General features: G+C 36.0%; 3 protein-coding genes and 1 pseudogene across 3 annotated transcripts; 3 read left to right on the top strand and 1 right to left on the bottom strand.

The window, feature by feature from the left end:
- Positions 1–3,692: 3,692 nt before the first annotated feature.
- LOC141659687 (uncharacterized) lies at positions 3,693–4,334 on the top strand. Its single transcript, XM_074466613.1, has one exon. The coding sequence runs from the start codon at positions 3,693–3,695 to the stop codon at positions 4,332–4,334; it is 642 nt and encodes a 213-aa protein (XP_074322714.1).
- A 26-nt stretch (positions 4,335–4,360) lies between these two features.
- LOC141659686 (uncharacterized) lies at positions 4,361–4,786 on the top strand. The gene has a single exon (XM_074466612.1). The coding sequence runs from the start codon at positions 4,361–4,363 to the stop codon at positions 4,784–4,786; it is 426 nt and encodes a 141-aa protein (XP_074322713.1).
- Positions 4,787–6,230: 1,444 nt separating this feature from the next.
- Positions 6,231–9,641, top strand: LOC141662080 (microtubule-associated protein RP/EB family member 1C). The gene is made up of 6 exons (XM_074469131.1): positions 6,231–6,444; positions 6,707–6,862; positions 7,618–7,727; positions 8,658–8,868; positions 8,949–9,062; positions 9,146–9,641. Exons 1-6 carry the CDS (start codon positions 6,337–6,339, stop codon positions 9,422–9,424), a joined length of 978 nt encoding a protein of 325 aa, XP_074325232.1. The 5' UTR covers positions 6,231–6,336; the 3' UTR covers positions 9,425–9,641.
- Positions 9,642–16,285: 6,644 nt separating this feature from the next.
- On the bottom strand, positions 16,286–18,064 carry LOC141662078 (cyclin-D3-3-like; annotated as a pseudogene).
- Positions 18,065–18,267: the final 203 nt, after the last annotated feature.

Below are 18,267 nucleotides of genomic sequence, written 5' to 3'. Positions count from 1 at the left end.
GATGCCTGATACCAACCAACGGCCCAGGAGCACTCAAGGGATGAATCCCCAAGATGTCCACCAAGAGAGGATCAGGGCTCACGAAGCTGAGATTCAAAGGATGAAGCGCGACTTGGAGGCGCACCTGACCCCAAGACCTCTACTTTGATGCGAGGCAAGGAGATCTTCCTCCAATCATAGACCTGGATGGTCCGATACCAAGAAGGGTTGCTTCCCCAAGGGCTGATCAAAGTGATCTTATACCCCTGAGAGATCCTGATGATCCAAACCCACCAGTCACTGAAGAGATAATGAATGTCCGCATCTCAAGGAAGTTCAAGATGCCCATCATCAAGGCATACGATGGTACTGACGACCCTGCTAATCATGTTAGAACGTTCTCTAATGCCCTGTTGCTACAGCCCGTGAACGACGCTATTAAGTGTCAGGACTTTCCTCAAACCCTATCGGGTATTGCTCAAAGGCGGTATAGCCATCTGCCCCCAAACTCCATTGGATCTTTCAAAGAATTGAGTCAAGATTTCATCGAGCAATTTATTACTGGCAGAGTACACGAGAAGAGTTCAGCTTCTCTCATGGGCATAGTCCAATGAGCAAAATAGTCCCTAAGAGATTATTTGAACCGATTCACGAAGGAGGTTTTGAAGGTCCCTGATCTTGACGATAAGGTAGTTATGATATATCTACAATAAGGGACTATAGATGAGTTCTTTAAGATGTCCCTGGCCAAACGTCCACCTGAAAGCATGTTGCAGCTCCAGGATAGGGCCATAAAATATATCAAGGTGGAGGAAAGTATGAAAAAGACAGCTGTGAGTAATAAACCTGCTGGCAACAAGAAGCGGAAGACGGACCAGGAGTACTATGCCAAGGACAAGTATCCTCGAATTGGCAAAAGCTCTGACTCTTCTTCTAAGAAGAATCAGCAATCAAGGTTCACTAAATATGCGAGGTTGAACGCTCCAATGAGCCAAATTCTTATGGAAATTTAGAAGGACAAAGAGTTCAAATGGCCGAAGCCACTAAGGGGAGACCCCGAGAAAAGAGACAAGAGTCGATACTGCAGGTACCATAAAGATGTTGGTCATGATACTGATGATTGTAGGCAACTCAAGGATGAGATTGAGTATTTAATCTGAAGGAGAAAATTCGGACGTTCCACCAAGGGTAAGGAGGCTGGAGGACAAAAGAGAAACAATGACCAAAGAGACGATAATCGAAGGGGTAACGATAGAGATCGCAACCCGTAGCCCTGAGGGCCAGTAATCAATATGATCTCGGGAGGACCTACAGCAGGTGGGACTACAAGGAACCCTCGAAAAGCTTATGCGAGAGAGGTGATGAGCATAGTCGGAGAACCGTCTAAGCGCTCTAAGTCATATATGACGCTTGAATTTGGCGACCTAGACCTTGAAGGTTTGAAATTTCCTCAGGATGATCCTCTGGTTATCACTCCGATAATTGGAGATTGTCCTGTTATGAGGGTATTAGTCGACAATGGAGCTTCCGTGGATATTATTTTACATGACACACTCATAAGGATGTGCTACAATGATTCTCAACTAACTCCATCTGACACACCCATCTATGGGTTTAACCACGTGAAATGCAAAGTCAAAGGAGCAATACAATTTCCTGTAATTATCATAGAAGAGCCTAGGTAGGCCACACAAATGTTGAACTTTCAGGTTGTTAAGACAACCTTTATTTACAATTCCATCATGGGTAGAATAGGGATCTATGCGTTTAAGGCCGTGCCTTCAACCTACCACATGGTACTGAAGTTCCCAATTAGAAACGTTGTTAGAGAGGCGAAAGAAGATCAGAAAATGGCCCGCAGTTGCTACGTTGCAGCACTTAGGCCCGATGGAACCAGGGGGCAGGTCCTCCCCATAGAAGACATGGATGTCTGTGAGAATGAAGAACTTCAAGGAAAGCCAACAAAGGACTTGGTAAATGCAAAGTCAAAGGAGCAATACAATTTCCCGTAATTATCAGAGAAAAGCCTAGGTAGGCCACACAAATGTTGAACTTTCAGGTTGTTAAGACAACCTCTATTTACAATTCCATCATGGGTAGAATAGGGATCTATGCGTTTAAGACCGTGCCTTCAACCTACCACATGGTACTGAAGTTCCCAATTAGAAACGTTGTTAGAGAGGCGAAAGAAGATCGGAAAATGGCCCGCAGTTGCTACGTTGCAGCACTTAGGCCCGATGGAACCGGGGGGCAGGTCCTCCCCATAGAAGACATGGATGTCCGTGAGAATGAAGAACTTCAAGGAAAGCCAACAAAGGACTTGGTCCCGATTCCCCTTGACTCCTTAGACCGGGAGATGATCTGTATATTGGAGCATCTTTGGACAAGCCCCTGAAGGGACAATTGACAACTTTCTATAGAAGAATAATGACATGTTTGCTTGGACAGCAGCTGATATGCCTGTGATTGACCCGAACTTCATAACTCATAAGTTGAACGTCGATCCAACTCGGAAGGCCGTAAAGCAGAAAAAGAGAACTTATGCCCTTGATAGGCTGAAAACCATTAAACAGGAGGTCGAGAAGCTCTTATAAGCTGGATTCATTGAGAAAGTGCAATTCCCTAAGTGGTTGGCCAACCCCGTAATGGTTAAGAAGGCCAATGGGAAGTGGAGGATATGCACTCCACTGACTTGAATGATGCTTGTCCCAAGGACAGCTGCCCCTACCAAGCATTGATACCTTGATTGATGTCATCGCTGGGCACGAGATGTTAAGTTTTATGGATGGTCATAATCAAATTAAAATGTACAAGGATGACACCCCCTAATGTATCTTTTATAATTGACTTTGGTGTGTTTTGTTATCTTGTTATGGTTGGGTCTGGAAAATTTTTGGGTCACATGGTCTCCAAGAGGGGAATAGAGGCCAACCCCAATAAAATCAAAGCCATCCTGGACATGGAGCCACCACGCTCCATCAAGGAAGTTTAGAAGTTGACAGGGAGAATTGCAGCTTTATGGAGGTTCATCTTCAAGTCTGGAGACAAATGCTTACCCTTTTTCAGAACCCTAAATAAGGTGAAGAATTTTAAATGAACATCTGAGAGCCAAGAGGCCGTTGAACAGCTAAAGAAATACACGACATAAGCCTCGTTACTGGACAAACCAAGTCCGGAGGACACCCTTTATCTCTACCTAGCGGTATCTGAACAAGCTGTAAGTGCAGTCCTCATAAAGGAATAACAGAAACTCCAGAAGCCGGTATACTATGTAAGCAAGGTGCTCCACGGAGCAGAGTTGAACTACTCCACCACAGAGAAGTTTGCACTTGCCGTCATCACAGCCTCGAGGAAGTTGATACCATACTTCCAGGCTCACAAGATCGAAGTCCTGATGGACCAACCCTTGGGGAACATTCTTCATAGCCCGAGGGCTTGTGGAAGGCTCATCAAGTGGGAAATTGAGTTAGGAAAATTTGATATCAAGTACAAACCTCGACGCCCATCAAGGCTCAGGCCTTAGCAGACTTCATGGTCGAATGCACTATTAACGACTAAGAAGTCGAGGGCAAGAGATAGTAACCCCGGAAGGAGGAGAGAAAGAGAAGGATAAAGAAACGATCCAGAAATAATATTGAGTTCTCCATTTTGACGGAGCATCCAAAACAAAATCTAGTGGTGCAGGCCTAGTCTTGCAAAGCTCTGATGGGTTCATGATTGAGTATGCTTTGAAGTTGGACTTCCCAATTACGAATAACGAAGCAGAATACGAAGTATTGATAGCCGGCTCAGGCTTGGCTAGAGCCGTGAGGGCCAAAAACCTTAAGGTCCGTGGTGACTCAAGACTTGTAGTTGCTCAAATCAATGGACAGTTTGAGGCCAAAGATGATACTATGGCCAAGTATCTGAGAGTCGTGAAGGGAATACTGACTCAGTTTGATGAATGGTACGCAGAACATGTTCCAAGAGAGAAGAACACTACGGCTGATGCGCTATCCCAGTTCGCCTCGTCCAAAATCGAGAACTATTCGAGAAGTATCTACTTCCAGGTCCTGAAGACCCATACTATACATGTCATATATCTGATAGCACCGGTTGGTGTAGCAAGTTATTGGATAGATCCGATCAAAAACCACCTTGAGACTGGATGGCTCCCCGACAATGCCCAGGAGGCACGCAAGCTGTCGGTGAGAGCATTGCGATATTCCTTGATTGAAGGCCTTCTCTACAAAAGGTCCTTTGTTATTCTATACCAGAAGTGTTTGAGACCTCTTGAAGCAGATGAGGCGCTTAAAGAAGCCCATGAAGGGATTTGTAGACAACACTTGGGGGCAGGACCCTCGCCCACAAGATAACTCGATTGGGATTCTACTGGCCTGCTATGCTAGCCGATGCAAAAACTTATGTGAAGAACTGCGACAGATGCCAGAGGCACGCTCCAATAGTATGGCAGCCCCCGGAGAGGCTTACATCTATCAGCACACCCATCCCTTTTGCAATATGGGGAATGGATATACTTGGACCATTTTCTATAGTATCGGGACAGAGGAAGTTCATTGTGGTATTCATAGACTACTTCACAAAGTCGATTGAGGCTAAGGCGCTAGCCAAGATAACCACTAAGAAAATTGCCCAATTCTTCTGGGAGAATGTGATATGCCAATTCGGAATCCCACGCATCCTTGTCACGGATAATGGGCGACAATTTGATAATGCAGAATTCAGAGAGTATTGCGATGATAACAACATAGAGTTTCGCTTCACTTCGGTTGCACACCCACAAGCAAACGGGGCAGGCGGAAGTTGATAACAGAATCATCCTTGATGGACTTTAGAAAATGGTTGAACATCACAATTATTTTAAAAATATTCAAATAAAATCGTCCTTTATTAAATCAATCAAATTAGCCAGTTACATTTCTTACAAATAAAATAATTAATTTTTTGAATATGACATCAAATTATTATATATGTTTTTTTGATAAAATTGAAAATTATATTAGGTAGTTAGCAAAACGCCCCGATATTTTTTAACAGGGAGAAAAAATGATAGAGCATTTTAAATTGAAGTTTTTTTCTTCTAGTCAGGTTTCAAACTAAAGTTAATCGTGATGTTTGGGGGACAAACTGCCACCGACCTTCTTTATTTTTTTTTTGTTGAAAGAAGGTTATATTTCATTCGACATTCAAATCATTACGTAGTACATGAATGAATTCTGGTGGGCATTCCCCCATTACAGGTACGATCAACTATAGAACTATCGTGGCTCGTTAGGAAATGAGACACCTTATTCGCACATCACTTGACAAAATTCAACTAAACATGACGATTTTTCAACCTGAACTTAATCGTACGAGTACTTAAGTATTTTTTGGTCAAATATGTGGTTTACAAACTGCAATATACTTTTTTTATTAATAAAAAACTATTAATTTACCACTTTATATTACAAAATATTGATCATGTCAGATAAAATATAAAAGGATTATTTTGTTATAAATTAAACACGAACTTAAAAAATACATGAAAAAGTCCTTTTATTTTGAAAAATACAAGTCTAAAAAATATAGAGCGGGTAATTTGGTACACGACACGAAACGACACGAAAAATACGGGTATGAGTTTTAATTTTTGGTACATGAAACACGAATGTACACGAACACGAAATTACACGATAGATTTAGTGTCAGATATGCGTTTCAATTTAGGTATACGAAAGTACACGAAATTAGACGAGATAAATATATTTATAAATTAATATATATAACACATGCATATATTTATGTATATAATATAAATATAATATAAACATTTACAAGTTTTTATTGAATATTATGTAAAAATATATATATTTATATATACACTATCCATATTTCATTAAATTATACATTAAAATAATATTTTTATATATTATATGTATATATATTATATTAATTTTTTATTTAATATACACGAAAAGTACACGACACGATTCTAATCGGATATGGGTTTCACATATTGGTACACGAAATCATTTCGGGTCGGATATGAGTGTTTACGCACATGAAACACGAAATTATACGACACGAAAGTATATGACACGACCCTATTGCCCGCTGTAAAAAAATACAACATAACACCACTTAAATAATCTATTAAAGGTAACAAATAAAAAACAATAATGGTGCAAAAAAAAGAAAAGAAAGGGAAAATGAGGAAACAATATTTCAACTTTTAAGAACCGCTCCTCCCGTATTTTAAAACCATAAAAGGCCCGCTCAAACCCCCATTTCATCCCAATATTCAAATTGGGTTCTCTCTCTAGATAACATCTCAACACTAAACACACAAATTGTAGAGAGAGAAAGCTTGAATTAATGGCGACAAACATAGGAATGATGGACGGCGCTTATTTCGTCGGCAGATCTGAGATCTTGTCTTGGATCAACACTACTCTTCAGCTCAATCTCTCCAAAGTCGAAGAGGTACTCTAATTTTATTCATTTACCGAGATTATTCATTTATTGAGGTTAAAAATACATCATCTCTAATATGTTATTTATCGAGGTTAAAAATACATCGTCTCTAATATGTTGGGACCGAAAACAGTTATTTATTTGACGAGATTGATTGTTTATCGAATATTCATATATCGAGGTTTTACTGTAATTGCCTCTTTTTTTCGAAACCCTAACCCCCAAATTTATTTATTTTTATTAATTTATATGAAATTGTGGTTGATTGAAGGCGTGTTCTGGTGCTGTTCATTGTCAATTGATGGATGCTGTACATCCTGGGATGGTGCCGATGCACAAAGTGAATTTCGATGCGAAAAGCGAGTACGAGATGATTCAGAACTATAAAGTTCTTCAGGATATCTTCAATAAGTTGAAGATTACCAAGGTTATCTCTATAATTTGTTATGTCATACATCTATTGCTCCGTGTTTATGTGTGTTTTATGGTTTTATGCTATTAGCATAGTGTTACTCATGACTGTAATGGTTGCAATTGTGTTGTGAATTGGTTGATTTAAAAGCTTAGGTGATGGGTTATTTCGATTTTATGAGGAATGATACCAACTGTTCCTAGTTTGAGATTGTAATGTAAAGAATTACAGATATATTTGTTATATTATATGAGATGCATTAAGTGCCTTTTGTCGATATCTTATGATTTTACAAGAACTTGGTTTAGGAGAGGTCTATTGTGGAAATTCTCCTGGCGCCATCATTTTCATATTTGTTCGAGGGGTTTGTTATGGTTATCCACTCGTTACTGGTATAAATTATATAGTTGTTTCTGTTAATACCTTAATGTTCAGCAGAGTTGGTAATCTTTTAACGATGCTAGTAGTAGTACTTTCAAAAAATTTATGTCTCTTGGTACCTTCTGTCTTGATGCCTAATGGGTTGTTTCTTTATATCTTTTATGCCATTTTGATTGTCTCAAGAGGTCAATAAAACCTAGACAGTTGTTTCAGGAGATAAATTGCAAACATTAGTTCATATTCCTGCTTCTCTTTGGTTGCTGTTTTTCACTCATTAATTGTTCATTATTTGTGTATTTTAATGTGAGATCAATCATTACTTATTTTGGCGAGTGGCATATAATAGTGTTCTACATTTTTACATGACTTGACAAAGTTGCTTGGTTCAGCACATTGAGGTGAGCAAGCTCGTGAAAGGAAGACCCTTGGATAATCTTGAATTTATGCAGTGGATGAAGCGATACTGTGATTCAGTAAGTGGGGGTGACAAGCTACACAGGTAACGATTAACCATTGGTTTTATTTATGCCACTGTCATCCATTCCACGTAAGTTGTTTGCATCTTAACCTGTGTACTTGGATGCATAAAGTGTTTAATATTACGAATTACATATCATAGGCATGCATATAATATTATAATAGTAATACGATAATACCTGATCAATTGCAGGTTAAAATTATTTATCAGTTCTTTATCATTACTATATTTCCGTGTGTGTATAAATGTTCTTAGTGAAAACGACTATTTCTTTAAAAGAAGAGGATTTGGTAGCATCTCTCTGTTTGCTGCATGTTTGTGCTTAAATATTTTTTTTTACTAACCTTGGGAACAGATTGGTATATTGAAGTACCCTTTCTTTCTGTGTAGATAAATTGTTAGTCCGTTGTAAGTTTCTACTTTCATTCTTAACATAATGGTACTGGTTGCTTTTAGATTCTTTGCAGGTAAATCAGCACATATAATTGTGTTTTTGACTTGGTTTTGATCTCACGTCACGAATTAGTCAGATAAGATTTGAGCTGTTTTAACTTACTTAAATGTTATGACTTGTTAACCACTCAGATTGCTGGAATAGTGTACTATACCTGAGAAAGTACCTGGCAGTTTTTTTTTGTTTTCCATAGGTCTTCAAGGAAAATTGTTTAAACTCTACTCCCATAAAGCAAACTCTCAATATAGGTCGATTGTAATTTGTAACTAACTTTGTTAATATCAATCTTTCAGCCTTTTACGACCTTACTAATTTCTCATTGTTTTTGTACTTGAAAGAATTCATCTGTCTAAATAGACTATCTCAATTAGAAGCATATCCTTTTTCAAAATTTAGATGCACCGAAAGAGAAATTCTACTCAGTTTTGCTTGTGTCGTTCCTCATGTATTACCATTTGACATTATCCTGAGAATCTGTTACTATGGTTAAATGTCAGTTACAATCCTTTGGAGAGGAGAGAGCCTAGCAAAGGAGGGAAGGATGCTAGCAGGAAATGTGCACCATCACAAGCTTCGCATAAACCTGCAGGAAATGCACCTAGAACTCACAATGCTCGAAAAACTGATGCACCTCATACAAGTGCAGCTACTCAATCAGTCAAGGTTTGTAGACCTACTTCAAAGGCAGAGCCCGAGTATGAAAAACAGGTAAAGTTATTAGTGCATTATTGAACTTTTAACTAAATATAGAATGTTGTCTAGAATCTTACTTTTACAGCAATATGCAGATCACAGAATTGAAGCTATCAGTTGATGGGCTTGAGAAAGAGAGGGATTTCTACTTTGCTAAGCTCAGGGATATCGAGATCCTGTGCCAGTCTCCACAGATTGAGAATACACCTGTATGTTTCTTTGCTTGGTTCTCTTTGATATTCATAAGCATTATTATATTTTATTGCATTCTAAAGTATCGTTTTAATTTCAGGTCGTTGAAGCAATATTAAGGATTCTGTATGCTGCAGACGATGATGCTTCAGTTGTGGAAGAAGCCCGAGCCATACTGTGCCAGCAGAAGAAGCAACGGGATATTCTGAGTCCTATATCTGAGGTTGTAGAAGATAAAGAAAACTTTGATACTCAGAAAAGGAAAAGCATTGTCAATGTTGACGTTGATGCAGCTGCCATTAACAAAGCTTCACCAAGGCAAAGAATTTCTGATGCTTCTGATGTCAATTGCAGTCCATCGCCTCTAATCACTTTCTGATTCTTCTCTAGTTTAAGAATGAATGACCTGCCCACATTTGGTTCCATAGACATTTTGTTCACCATAATATCTCTCGCCTCTCAGTATATGTTAAAGTAGATCGTCGACAATTGTTTTTACAATCCATGTTCTACTGTCTGTCATAATACATAATCGTGAATCTTCTATCACAATTTAAACTTTAATTTCACCTGGTTACTGAAGTAAATGATGTCAAGGGCCTCTTAGTTTTAATTCCAAATATTGGTATTCAAGACTTGTTTCATATATTGTGCTTATATTTATGATACACATCATGTACAATTCGAAGATTAAGGAGGGTTCCCAGTTACTAGAGCTCGTGTTGAAGAGATTATGGGAGTTCATCTCACTGGGACGTTAGCAATGGACTTCAATGTTGGGTAGGACTATGTTTAAACAACAAAGATCTCATTAATTTGGAAATTTGACCACTAAAATTATCCCCAAAAATAGGAAGTATCCCCATGATTGGCAATAGCTGATTGCCTTACAAAACTTAAGGAAATGTATTTATAATTTGTTGATGGTGAAATACATTATCATCTCCAAAACTGAAAAGTTTAGCATATCAGCGAACATGAGCAGCAGCAATCCATCAACCAATAATCAGGTAAAAAAAATACGGATATGCATTCTTGTTCCAACAGGTTTTACAGTCTTTGTACCGAAATCATTCTCAATTTGTGAAACCGTTATATAATTGTTTGGTTAATTTTTATGTAAAGGCAGCTGGGATCGCGAATGCAGGAGAGAAGAAGGTGGAGACGGTAGATTACAGGACATCAGCTGGAGGGCAACAACAAGAACAAAGGCCGGTGCAGGTGACTCATCAGCCACACCCCCCGGCCAAAAAGTCTAACACCAGCGGCGGTGTCCTGGAAAATGCTGCTGCTTCTGCCAAGGCAACCCTTCAAACTGCCAGAGAAGCTATTTCAAATTAACCCCTTTGATTTATTGTTCTACCAACAAGCTTGTTGCGTTCCTAGATCATGTTCAAGGAAAATTGACACGATAGATTTCAATTGTAATTAACGATACCTATATGATTGCGAATTTATGATGATCCGATTTTGAGGTTTTAAATCATCTCTTAAGGACATAATTTGTACATTTTCATTGATTTAATATCATAATCACATATATAGAAGGGATGAGAAGTTGCACAACGGCATACAAATGCAGCGAAACTTTATAACCAGACGGGTATTACATGCTACATAATCTTCGTTACATGCTACATATTACGTTACAAGTATATCGAAAGAAATTTATTGACATATTGGTATTACATGCTACATAATCTTCGTTACATGCTACATGTGACGTTACAAGTATATCGAAAGAAATGGACAGCCAGATTGGTACAAAGTTAAGACACATTTCTCTTGTTTTAACCAGGGCAAGGGATGGAACATAAGTTGATTCCAGCCAGGGCAACATATATTCCCTGACTATGAGAAGATTTTGTAATAAACTTAACACAACATAAAAAAAATTGCAGATATTGAAGTCATGTCACACACAGTTAGTGTTGTTTTCCATTTGTATCTTAGTTGTCGAAACACAGTAATTCATTTCATTCATCTGTCAACTCCACTGTCAAGCAACTTCTGTCTTGAAAAGACAAATCAGTCTTTTAATTTATATATACTGTGCGTGTGTTTGTGTGTGAACTCATTACCATTACTCAAAGTGCCAATACATGAACCAAACAGACACCACCAATCTTATATTCCAACTCCTGTAGTGGGATTTTGAGGAATGTTTTATGTACCTCCTAAACCTTAAACAGTTCACACCAGTCAAAATCTCGAACATGATTTTTTAATCTTTAATTAAAGATTTCAACTTCGCTTGTGCCGTAAATTATATTCAACTTTACAAATCTTGACGTTAAGGTGCTTAATATTAAGGTTTCAAGTTACAGAGATGATTGTTATGATTCAATTTCGCCAAATCTTGACGTTAAGGTGCTTAATATAAAGGTTTCGATTACTGACTTATGATTGTCGCAATATATTTAAATTGACAGATGATTATTGTCTTGCAATAGTAAAAATGTAAACATAATAAGCAAATTTGGAAAACTCATATACTCTTAAAGCTTAGAGCAAGTCCAATAGTGTTTTAGTGGTTTTTTTTTATAAATATTATAAAATATTAACTCTTAGTGATTTAATACATAATTTTGAATTTTAACTCTAACAATGATCCTTATCTTATTTCCTTATCATTATTATATTAAATAAATTTGAAAAGATATGAACACAAAGTGGAACAAACAAAGAGATAAATGAATTTTTTATTGTTAAAAATGTAATAAGGGAGCACTAGAAGTTTCTTAAAGATAAAGAATTAAACTCATGTCTTAGAGCATCTCCAAAAGCTTCTTATGTCATTCCCTAAATTTAATATAAAATATTGGATCTTAGTAACTTAAGACATCAATAGCTATTTTCAACTCAAACAATATTCCCTATATTCATTCCTTATACAATATTTAATCATTAAAAAGTAACATTATTATATAAAGTAAAGAAAGAGAAAGTGTTTTTTTCAAATATATATTATAAAATAAAAGTTAAAATGTTTTTTTCAAATATATATTATAAAATAAAAGTTAAAAGAGGAGAGGGCTTAGCTAAAGATAAGGAATGAGAATAAGATCTTAGTGAATCTTATTGATTTAAGAAATCACTAGGATACTGTTGTTGAAATAGTTTTTTTCTCTATGTTCCTTATATTTGACTTTAAGACTCCAAATAGCTAAGCTGTCGGAGGTGCTCTTAGTGATATAAGCAAGTACTAAGACACTGTTTGAGTGTTTTTTTTGTCAAAATCCTAATAATTGAACTTAAGAGCTCATATAAGAGAATGTGGGACTTGCTCTTAGGCATGGGGAAATAAAGATTTTTCATCTTAACAAATTTTAACAAATACTTCCTCCGTCCCAATTTATATGTCTTGTTTGACTTTTGATAATTAAATTAACTCAATTTTGACCGTAAATAAAAACTTATTCTTTCATTATTTTAAAAAATTAAAATATACATATAAAAGTAGATTAAACATACTTTTTAATGATATAAATTTTATAAGTATTTTTGAAATTATACTACGTAAAGTTTTCGGTCAAAATTGAGTCAATTTAATTATAAAAATTCAAATAACAAAGATAAATTGAAACATAGAGAGTAGTAAGAAAGACTATATTAGGGTTTTTCTATGGTTTTTTTATGTTGTGCCAAAATCGTAATACTAATACTAATACTAATACGCATTCACATGGTATCCACGGAAATGAAATGAACACAGCCACGAGGAGTGGGTTCCAGAAATTGAAATAGTCGAGTAAGGCAGTTTGTTTGACCATTCCAAATTTCTAGAGGCGTAGCTAGGTCACAAACTTTATTGTAGTTGTGGAATTAAATTGATGATGAGGAGCTTCATATCTTCCCCTCTAAAGTAAACTGTTTGTTGAATAAATACTCTGAGCCATGACTTCATTTCATTTCAATATGGGGGCCTCTCCCCCCACCTCCTCCCTCACTTTATATGCCTTTGAATTGACGAGACAACTCACCTATACATGCAGCCAGCAAGTATTGAGCAGCAATACAGTCCCTACACATACACACCAATGATAATATTGTTTCCGTTTCTTCAAATTGTTATCGTTTATCAGTATCGGACATGTACGCATTTCAAAATGAATTAAAAATATATTTCTCTAAATTTTATTTTTTTTCTGAATAAATGTTAAATATTCTATTTTTATTCGATTTTTTTTAAAATAATTATAAAATTATAATTTTTATTTATTTTTAAAATACGTGTTCAATATTGTGTCAGAAACCATAATAATTAAGCGGGAACGAGGGAATATACGAAAAGGAGAATTGAAGATGATGGACGTATCATTTTGTACAAGAGTATCATTTGTCCCTTTCGATATGACACTCCTTTTTACTACAAAAAATAAATAAATTACCATCTCTAACATTTGGATTCCGAATCAGTTCAAATGATTTTGTAATCAAGCTTCATTCTAAATGATTTATTCTTTAACTCTATCTATTTGTACGGCCATAAAGATTTAGATTCTAAGCAAACACACAATATTTCAAAGGACAATTAGCCTCAGATAATCAGTGTTACAGTAGTTTGTACGGTCTTGTTCCCCGGAATATAAATGGTTGTAATCATCATTCTGCGAAAAATTACCACAAATTCCGTGCTTCAATTTTTGATTTTAGGGTTTTTATTTTAACGGATCGATAAACCATCTATGGATGTGGACAGAAGACAGAAAATGCATGAAAGCAAGAGACAAGATATGAAAAAGTATGGTTTCAAATCTTCAGTTTTCATTAACCAAGATTTTTTACTGTCGGTAAAAAGGTTTTCATTAACCAAGATTTTTTACTGTCGGTAAAAAGGGTACTTGCTAATCAATAACTACAAGAAATAAGTTGTAAAATGCACATTTTATGTAAATAAATACTCTCAGTCTGTTTATATGTAAGGGACTCAGATGGCAGTTCAATGCTGCAAATATTCAACTTGGACTGGTGATCTGCCTCCTGTCATAGTATTAATTTTCAGGGCTCCTCAAAATGAATCTAATATTAGGATATTGCATTAGAAGTTTATCTATTCATCTAAATTCTTATTAACCACTTTGGACCATCTAAAACACATGATTAATCTTTTGATTCTGGATTTGTCAATCTTAAACCTGGATTAAGCTACCCTCATATTCTGACACAGCATACCAGTCAACAAATTTCCCAGGCAGGCTCCTCTACATCACTAGAGTCCTTGCACTAGAAAAAGGTGCCAAAAGATCACAATGGGAATATCTTTCATAATATCAAGCATTATTCTAGAAAGCGGAAATCGGCATTGTTCGGTAATGCGACCTTTCAGTGATTAATCGGAACATTAATCGGATGTTTTTAATAAAATTTAAAAATAATTAATTTATTATACTAAATATATTAATTTAAAAAAATAGTGCAATGATTAATCGGATTATAAAATCAAATCGACAGAGCATATTAAAATAATTAATCGGTAAAATCGGTGATTTTTAGAATAGAGATTATCAAGTAGTATTCACAAATTAGTAGATGGCAGATTTTTTGGACAAGCTGGAGGGAATAATTGTAATATATCACACTATATACGGGGTACGTGAGAGATGATTGTCGTAACATATTTACTGCAACCAAAAATCGTAGGCACGTTAAGAATGAATTAGCCCCTTATATTCATATAAAACATAAATGTAACTCCCTAATACTGCAGATACTAAACACTGATGCTAGAAGAATCATGTAAAACAGTGGTACAATAGAGTCACAATGTTAAAATTAGAATGTAATCTGAGATGAATAATTGAATGAAGCAAAAAGAGAAAAGGAAAAGTAACAATCATATCATTCCATATTTATCAAGTGGAGCCCAAATAGTTTAGCTACTCTGCTCTCTTGACAACTTTCAAAGTTTCAAGTCTCAACCTATCTCACCTCTAAATAATTATTGTACTGAGACAGTATTTATATGTAATGCATTATGTATGCATGAGAGCAGATCAACCAAAAAGCGGGAAAAGCAAGAAACTCCAGGACATTATAGACATGTAAACCCCACAAGATCAAGAGGTACCACAATTCTATCTGAAAAGTCAAATGCCCAAAATTTATACCATCCCTTCAGTTTCTTATCCTTTTTGTACTTTCTCATTTTAATATGTATTTTAATAAGGCACCAATGCCTTTATATACTTGATAACTTGTGTAATGCATGCATCATTTGCTATTAGCTATACTTTTTAGCACATATTACCCATATGATGACTAAATGCAAGATTTAAATAGCTAGATTTCTTAGCAACAAGTTAACAAGGGCCACTGATTTAGAAGTTAAGCTTGCATTTTTTAGGTGAGAATGGCTGATAGCACACCATTACAATATGGCATAAGGGCACTAGAGCAAGATATTACAATCAATAGATAGCATATAAAATTGGCAATCAATGGTCTCTAGAGTGATAAATACACTACCAATAATAAACTAAGATGCTGGCTGAGATACTGAGTCATTGAACCAAACAGACGATTTCAAGAAAACAAATGATACAGGAGGTCAAATAGTTTTGCTGCTTGAAATGCCTTAGTATGATCACGCGGAATTGAAAATGAACCTTAATCCTTAATTAAGCAGTCCTAACAAGCATTCGGTCTAGCAGTGGAAGTTTGAAAACTGGGAAGCATCTGCCTTGATGATTACAGACTTCTATCAATTATAAATTAGGTGTATCATACATCCTTAGATTCATGTTATGTAATATACTTTTGTACTCGCCAGACATGTTATATACTTACAGTTCTATCAATCTCCATTTTGGAAGTGGAAAAGAAAGAGACAAGTAAATGTCTTTGCGAGGAAAGACATCTAATCCTGTTTATTATACCGCTTAAAGCATGATCACCGGAGAAAAAAGGTCAAACCAATTACAAAAGTCCTAAAACAGATATTACAATATCCTTGTCATCCCCCTCACTAAAAGGAACTGTATTTTCAACATGCCCTTGTTGATTGTTTGCTCTATGCAAAACTGATAGTAGAGAAACAACAAAGACCTAGACCCTCAATCTCTAAGTATTATACACCCCTACATAACACAGATGTGAGGAGCAACCAAATGTAAAACATACCTCCGGGCATATGCAATGATAACCGTTGCTAATATTATTTTTCAGGTACACGACTTATTGGGTGGGATGGGAATCTACTTTGTATTTAACTCAACACAAAAAATCTATCAGGCCAATGTACTCACCAAAAGTTGTTGGGATTGAATATTAGAGATGAGTAATATAATTGTTGTACATTAAAAGCCATCATTGTATCTTAGGAGAACATATTGCAATCACTACATAGAACAAAGCTAATATTATACCATTGCAATATACTTAGCAAGAGAGCAAATGAAGCTCAAGTAGGACAGATAAGCACACTGATGGAAACATGATTTAGAGGTGCAGTCTCATCTGTTGTTCCGTAGCTCTGCTCTTCTTGAAGCAAGGTTCAGGCGAAGATGAAACTGAGGAAGCTACTGTCCATGAGTAGCTAGCGCTATCACAGCTTAAATCTCCATTTATGATTCCATTAGGACTGCTAGGCACAGGGCAGTACTTCCTTTTATGGTTTAGGTATTTCTTGTAACCACAATCGCCAAGTAGTTCTGTAATCAGGTTACAGCATTCATCCACTCTTTCCTGCAATAAATCACATTCCAGATGAACAATTAGACATCCTGATTAACAAGGGTATTTAAATTCCATCCATGTGAGTTAAAACTTAAAAATAAGCAGAATTGTATATTTCCATGTAGCAAAAAACAACCTTGTTGAGTTTAAGGATCTCCATGAGCTGGTTTTGAAATTCCGGTGCATTATTAAGATCAACTTCCTTGATAACAAGGCACATTATGGCACTAGCTACCACGGATGGAAGGTAACGGAGAATCCTAGAATCTGTAAGTAATGTACATTGTCGAAACAATCAATATAACTGAGTAGATTAACTTCCTATTCCACACTACAACATTCCTAAGTCTAGTTTGATATACTTTCAATAGCAAAAATGGTAATTAAAGTGGTTAATTTAATACTTACCGGCAACAATCGAATGGAAAAGGCAGCCACACCTTCTTAGAAACTCCCAATGTGGGCAGCTCTCCAATTCAAGCCTCCTTATGATATGATCAAAGAATGAAAATGGTGTCACTGGATTCATCTTCCATTCGAGCGAAGCGAGCACCAAAAGCTCCATTCTTTGAATGCTCCTTGAATCAAACAAGAACCTTGAATCCTCTACCTATACACAACCATCATTCACAATCACCAAATCAAACATATATTCAAAAAGCCCAAGTTTTGTTTTTTTACAAAAAATGACATTTCCACAAACACCCATTACACACACTAAAAAAAACAAACAAAGCAAATGTACACATACTTGTAAGTCTACAAGAAGAGGCACTTGAGTCTCCTCAACTTTTGCAGCTAAAGAAAGGCAAGCAACAGCAACTAATTGACTCATCCATGGTTTATCATTCTGAAGATTAAAACTTGACAAGAACCTATCAAAATAATTAACAGCTAAAGCAACAGTCAACCCATTAAACCCATAATAACAACAAACCCTTAAAATCCAATCAACAGCTTCTCCTCTTGATTGCATTACAGATTCATCATCAAGATTAAAAAGGGTCAATTTTTCTTTCTCCAAAAGGCCTAAAAGCTCATCATTTTCCCAAAAGAAGTCTTGCTGAAACAAGATTAAAGCTTTATTATTGTTGTTATTACTGAGAGTTGTGGCAGTTTCTTGGTCAAAAGAAAGAGTACCCAGATCTTGTTGCTCATCAAAAGGCTCTTCACAGAAGAGAGCATCAAGAAAAAAGATGGGGTTTTCAAGAAGGGGTTCATGTTGTTGAGAAACCATGAGAGAAGAGAAGAGCAGAGGCTCTACTCATTATCTTCAAGAACTGAACAAGTAGAAGAGGGGGAGAGACATGAAGCTATATTTTGGTTGGTCCCATTAACACATTGCCTCTTATTACACACTTAATTAGTTTCTTGTTTTAATAAAAAGCCCAAATGTGAGAAATACTTGCAAATGGATTCTATGTTTTTTACGTGTAACGATAAATTATTCAAAAATTATTTATTTAATTTAACCTTTTCTTGATAAGTTATTAATAAATTATTTAATTTTTTAAAACTCGCGCGATAATCATAAATCGATATTTC

The sequence above is a fragment of the Apium graveolens genome, chromosome 5 (assembly GCF_009905375.1).
Source record: "Apium graveolens cultivar Ventura chromosome 5, ASM990537v1, whole genome shotgun sequence".
NCBI classification, from domain to species: Eukaryota; Viridiplantae; Streptophyta; class Magnoliopsida; order Apiales; family Apiaceae; genus Apium; species Apium graveolens.
The sequence above is the reverse complement of the archived record's forward strand: the minus strand, read 5'-3'. Positions and strand labels throughout refer to the sequence as shown.

Excerpts from the sequence above, each read along its gene's own strand:
- LOC141659686 (XM_074466612.1), top strand. The coding sequence starts at position 4,361 with ATGCTAGCCGATGCAAAAACTTATGTGAAGAACTGCGACAGATGCCAG.
- LOC141662080 (XM_074469131.1), top strand. The coding sequence starts at position 6,337 with ATGGCGACAAACATAGGAATGATGGACGGCGCTTATTTCGTCGGCAGA. Across the intron at positions 6,445-6,706 it reads ATCTCTCCAAAGTCGAAGAG|GCGTGTTCTGGTGCTGTTCA; the intron begins GTACTCTAATTT and ends GGTTGATTGAAG. Across the intron at positions 7,728-8,657 it reads GGGGGTGACAAGCTACACAG|TTACAATCCTTTGGAGAGGA; the intron begins GTAACGATTAAC and ends GTTAAATGTCAG.
- LOC141659687 (XM_074466613.1), top strand. The coding sequence starts at position 3,693 with ATGATTGAGTATGCTTTGAAGTTGGACTTCCCAATTACGAATAACGAA.